The sequence below is a fragment of the Mandrillus leucophaeus genome, unplaced genomic scaffold, assembly GCF_000951045.1.
Source record: "Mandrillus leucophaeus isolate KB7577 unplaced genomic scaffold, Mleu.le_1.0 Scaffold193, whole genome shotgun sequence".
In the NCBI taxonomy this organism is placed as follows: Eukaryota; Metazoa; Chordata; class Mammalia; order Primates; family Cercopithecidae; genus Mandrillus; species Mandrillus leucophaeus.
Window position 1 is genome coordinate 3053972 of NW_012101954.1, and position 6000 is coordinate 3059971.

The window sequence follows — 6000 nt, forward strand, 5'->3', positions numbered from 1 at the left end:
TTCCCTCTTTTCCAGATGTCTTCTAAGTGGAGGAAAAAGGAGTTTTCTTTTTTACAGACAGTTAATAGCAAACCTTACCAACTCTTGGTCAAAGTTCTGGCTCATTATATTTAAAAGTAGCTTTTGTTCATTTCCTACCTTATAGTTGATTAGAGTTGATTTGTCTTTCTTAGGATTTGTGTCTAGCCAACCACCTTTTCCCAATAAAGGAAGAAAATTACATACATTTAAGTTGCATTTTGACTTTTTCCATGTCTGTTTACATTGCCTTGCGGCCTTTTGGCTAAATCTTGGTATTTTTCTCCCTAATTCTCAAAATTTTGGGAAAAATTTAGTTGAATTTTGTGTTTTTACGATATCTAGGGGATTCTTTTAATGGCCTCTTAAGCTGGATATTATGTTTCCTTTGGTACACATTTGTGTGTGTGTCTGTATTCTTTTTTTTTATTATTATACTTGAAGTTGTAGGGTACATGTGCACAACATGCAGGTTCGTTACATGTGTATACACGTGCCATGTTGGTGTACTGCACCCGTTAACTCGTCATTTACATTAGGTGTATCTCCTAATGCTATCCCTCTCCCTCCCCCCACCCCACGACAGGCCCCGGTGTGTGATGTTCCCCTTCCTGTGTCCAAGTGTTCTCATTGTTCAATTTCCACCTATGAGTGAGAACATGTGGTGTTTGGTTTTTTGTCCTTGTGATAGTTTGCTGAGAATGATGGTTTCCAGCTTCATCCATGTCCCTACAAAGGACATGAACTCATCCTTTTTTATGGCTGCATAGTATTCCATGGTGTATATGTGCCACATTTTCTTAATCCAATCTATCATTGATGGACATTTGGGTTGGTTCCAAGTCACATTTTTTTGCTCATGATCTCGTATCTTAAACTATCCTTTATTGTAGCCTGACTTACAATGTATGGCTTAGTGGTGGAGTCTTGATAAGATTTGTATTTTATAAGAGGCCAGTAATGTAGGAGAGGACAGCAGTTTCACATGTGGGAGAGCCTTATACATCTGTAGGGATGGGAAGTAATTTCTTTGTAACCTGCTCAGTCACTTTTTTCACTTCACCCATTCTTCACAGTGACTTAGTATTGCTGGTTCTTACTATCTTTTTTCTTGTTCTTGTAAATTAAAAGGAAACTTGAAAGAATCCAACCAGTTTCAAATATACATACACATACACTTAGGCCTTTTAAACGCTGAGTTTTTCAGATACTCCTAGGATGTGTAAGCCTGGCTTTAATGTTTTCTGATTCTTTGGTTCTCAGTGAGTTATGATTGAGAGTAGCAGGGCTGAGGGTTGGTGATATGGCCAAGCAACTCATTTCCTCACTGCACTTCAGTTTCCTTCCCTGGGAGGAGAGCTTTGGACTAGTTGATTTGCTAAGTTTTTTTTTTTTTTTTTGCATTCTTATATTGGGAGATTCTAAGTCTCCCGATTGTTCATAAGTCTAAATCTGTAATCTAACTGGAAAACTCTAGCCTCAACACATCAATTCTCTGTGTTTGCTGTCTCCCATACTTGTAGAAGTCGACCTCATTGGTAGCCCTGGTTTAGGTTCTCAATTCCTGGGGGAGATACGGTAATTAGAATTTATTGGTGACTGTGGATCTTTCTTGTCTGAAGGAATAGCTGTTCATATTCTTTCAAGCATGCTTCTACTTGTCTCCAGTGTGACTGTGTAAGCACCCTCTGAGGGGTAAACTGTTGTGGACTTGGTCTAAGGGAGACTGCAGACTCATGTGCTGGTCTCCCACTTACTGTAAACATCTTCCTTTCTTCCTGGTGATCACCTTATATTCCTTGGATTCTTAGCAAACATTTATTGTACTATGCTCCGGGGAAGCAGAATTAGACCAGTGTCCAGAGTGTATATACGAAGGTCTTTGTTTTAAAGAGACTGAAGGATATTAGGCAGTACTAACAGGCCTTTCTGTCTTACCAGTAGCACCCCTACCTATCTGACTGATGGATTGTGCATTCTTTAATTAATTTTTTTTTTTATCCTAACAAAGAAACATCTCCATTTGCCTGACTTTGGCTAATCTCTGGTACAAAGTCGGAACAAAAAGGCTAGGTGTACAAGGAGCCATCTGCTGGAGAAATGCATATGAAAACACGCAGTGCTAGTAGAAGTTGAGTAATATTCATAAAAGCGCTCCACCGACTGTCCATGGGAGGCCTGAATTGTTGTTTTTTCCCCCTAAGGTCTCTACCAATTCAGGTATAGGGTGACTGTTGTAGCTTTTAGGAAGGTTCTCAATCTGCAGATCAGCTACCTCCTTTTAGTAAGCTTTCACTGTTACTTTGACCTGTTCTCCCATGAAGAATATTGATTTGACTTTGCAGTTCTGTAGCTGTTGTCTTTAGTATGACCTCATTCCCTATAAAGTGACCCATAGACAAATTGGTATTGTTTTATTTACAGAGAAACCTCAGGCACTTGTCTGTCAGTTTTTTTCCTAGGTATTTCATGCCCAGCAGCTGTTTACGTTTCTTTCCTCTTCCCTGCAGGTGAGAATTGAGTGAGGTCCCTGCAATATCTTGTTTGATTTTCAAGTAAACTAAAACTGTTTGGGGTAGTAGGACACCTGTAGGTTATGACTCTTTCAAGCCTTCTAAGATCTCAAGGAGCAAAGGAACATCTACTGTATCTAATAATAAAAACTACATCTGTAGCTGAACAGATTATTTAGTTATATGATAGGTTTATTATTGAAAAATAATTTTAGGGACTGTTTCCTTAAATGTATTCTAAAGACTTACAATATCTAGTATAGTGGTTCTCAGAGTTTCTACCCGGTACCAACATTATTTGAATTTGTTGAAATTCATATTTTTTAGGCCTCACCTGAGACCTACCGCATCAGAAACTCTAAGGACCAGAAATTTTTTTTGTAGGGGACGGGCAAATGGGGGCAGGGTTTCGCTCTTATCACCTAGGCTGGAGTACAGTGGCAAAATCACAGCTCACTGCAACCTCAAACTCCTGGGTTCAAGTGATCCTTCTGCCTCCTTAGCCTCCTTAGTAACTAGGACTGTAGACATACTCCACCAGGCCTGTCTCAATTTTAAAATTTTAACTTTAATTTTTGTAGAGCGGTGTCTTGTGTTGCTCAGATTGGTCTCGAACTCCTGGACTCAAGTGATCCTCCCGCCTTGGCCTCCCAAAGTGCTAGGATTACAGGCATGAACCATCTCACTTGGCCCAGAAATCTTTTTTAACAAGCCCTTTAGGTGGTTCTGATACATTCTAAAGTTTTGGAACCACTGATCTTGTGCATGTTGTGGTTTCAGTCTTGTCAGTAATAGCAGTAAATTAAAAAAAATACATATATATCCATTTTTATTTATTTTTGTTACTGGAGATAAAATAGGAATAGATATTATGTAGTCCAGGAAGGATCACAATTCAAGTTTAAACGGAGCTAGAATCTCTCTTAGCATATCTGAAATATGCATGTTCTGTCCTTTGGATAGTAACATTGAAATTGGTTTTGTTGGATCATTTATCTTGAAGGATTCTTTTAGAAAAAATTATTTTGTTTTGCTTTGATCGCAGAGAAAAATGGAAACGGGAACCCTCAGAAGATGAACAGGAGCAAGGCACCAGTGCAGAGAGTGAGCCAGAGCAAAAGAAAGTAAAAGCCAGAAGACCTGTGCCCAGAAGGTGCACTGTTTGCTTAAAATCTCTACTTCTGGATGAGCTTAATCTGCCATAGATTGGGAAGGATGATGTCGTGCTAGAATGAGAGCTTTAATGAGATACATTGTGTTTTGATTCTGGGTTTTAGATGTCTGTGGTTCACTTTCAGCCAGCCTACACTGCAGGTCTTACTGATTCTTTCTTCACAGACTAGCTATCATGGGGCAAACATGTCTTCCGCTTTTAGTAAAACTCCTTATATGTTTGGCCAGGGTACAGTCTCTTTTTGGGAGAACAAATTGTTTAAAACACTGTTTGCCTGGCTTAAAGCATACTTGAGTGGTTTATTACCTTGTTCATAAAACCTATATAACATTAAACAAATATTCTGATTGTGTAGAGAAGGAGGTAGGCTGAAATAGCAGCAAATTATGCTAATTTTCGATAAGACAGATGGCAGCCTAAGGTAGTGATGACAGGAAAAGGGAGTCAGAAGACAGACAGACCCCAGGAAAAATTACCTTCTTATAGTATTGCTTAGAATGGGCTCAGCAAACTATGCCCTTTGGGCCAAATTTAATCTAGCACCTATTTTTATATGGCCTGTGAGCTAAGAATAGTTTTTATAGGTGAACATTTCTAATTTACAGTTTAAGGATAGAGAGCACTAAATTTGAACTCCAATTAAGTGAAATGTTATCCCCTCAAAAACAATTCTGTTCTCATTGGTAGATATATAGCAGTAAATGTACTTGATTATTTCATTTTGAATTTTATAAAAAGTTTGTGAAAATTTATTTTCTTTCATTACGTTAAGGACGTTTTGCCCCATTTTGCCTCTTGGCTGGCAGAGCCTAAAGTATTTACTCTCTGGCCATTTACGGAAAAAGTTTGCTAACCTCTGACCTAGGACATTGTGCTTACCCCCCAACCCCAGCAGGGGAATTTGTCAACTGAATTTTATCTTATTTTATCTCATTGTAAGCTTCAAGACTGAAATGTCACACCAGTTCTGTCTTTTAGAATTTTACTCATTATTTATTATATCCTTTATCATCTGTCTAGGTTTGGTTATGAGAAAGGTATGGGAGGTATGAGAGAAAGAGATAATAAATGTGATCATGAGTTTTCATTTCTCTCCCTCTCTTACTTCTTTCACCTTTTTATCACTGATGGAATATTTGGGGATTTCCTTATGTGAGCTTCTAGACTGTGGCTTTCAGTCCTGGCCATGTCCCTGGTCTGTCGAAGTTAATTCTGTGACAGGGCACACAGTCTCTTAGGTAGTCTTTATGTATAGTTACTTCTTGTGCGTTGCTTTCTTCACACAGATAATAGCATCCTCTGCTTCTTGTTCTGTAGGTTTCTTTATCCTGGAAATCCTTTCGTATTAGTATACAGAAAACTCTTTTTTTTTTAATGAGTACATGGTACTGTTTAGTTCCTAGTTGAAGAATATTTAGAGTTTTCTTAATGTTTTGTTATTGCAAATAATGCTATAGTGAATACTTTATTATACCTGTTTAGGTGTATATCAGTAGGATTAATTCCTACAAGTAAAACTGTTAATTCCTACAAGTAAAATAGTTTGATAGCTATTTCCAATTTGCCTGCCAAAGAGATACTACCATGAACAAAATGCTGTGTATGTGTTTTTATATCACGTCATCCTGATGAACATTTGTGAAATATTCACTTTCTTTCCCATAAATGATTGAGGATTATCAGCATTAGAAAGAATGACCCTCCTGTTGAAAATCCAAATTTCTAGTGAATTAGAATTTCAGGGAGTAGGGCCCAAGAATATGCATGTTTAACATTCCCCAAGTGAAATGTTACATTCTGATGTATGAACCACTGCTCTGGGAAATACTGTAATATAAAGTAGACACTAAATGATAGAGTGAAGACTTAGCTTTTTGATTCTCTTCTCATTTTAGAACAGTGCCCAAACCTCGTGTTAAAAAGCAGCCTAAGACTCAGCGTGGAAAGAGAAAAAAGCAAGATTCTTCTGATGAGGATGATGATGACGACGAAGCTCCCAAAAGGCAGACTCGTCGAAGAGCGGCTAAAAATGTTAGGTAAGTTGTGCCCCAGAATGTTTCACTGGTGCAGTGTGATAAAGTAGTTGGTTAGAGTTTGGTTCTCATAAGTTCGGGGTTGTGCGCTTAATAGATAAAAATAACAACCTATGTCCTGAGGTTGTTTTCAGAAATCTGGTTAGCTTTCTTGCAAAAAGAATGGTATTGAGCCAAGGGGAATATGAAAAGAGTAGCAGGCCGGGCGTGGTGGCTCAAGCCTGTAATCCTAGCACTTTGGGAGGCCGAGACGGGTGGATCA

General features: G+C 38.4%; 1 protein-coding gene across 2 annotated transcripts in view; it reads left to right on the forward strand.

Annotated features, from left to right (window-relative positions):
* The window catches only part of CHD2 (chromodomain helicase DNA binding protein 2), a 148903-nt gene that overhangs the window by 36451 nt on the left and 106452 nt on the right, over positions 1 to 6000 (forward strand). For both annotated transcript variants that reach the window (XM_011978381.1, XM_011978382.1), the window contains 2 exons: positions 3577 to 3684; positions 5601 to 5741. In XM_011978381.1, the coding sequence (XP_011833771.1) occupies positions 3577 to 3684; positions 5601 to 5741 (249 nt within the window). The remainder of the gene's footprint in view (positions 1 to 3576; positions 3685 to 5600; positions 5742 to 6000) is intronic.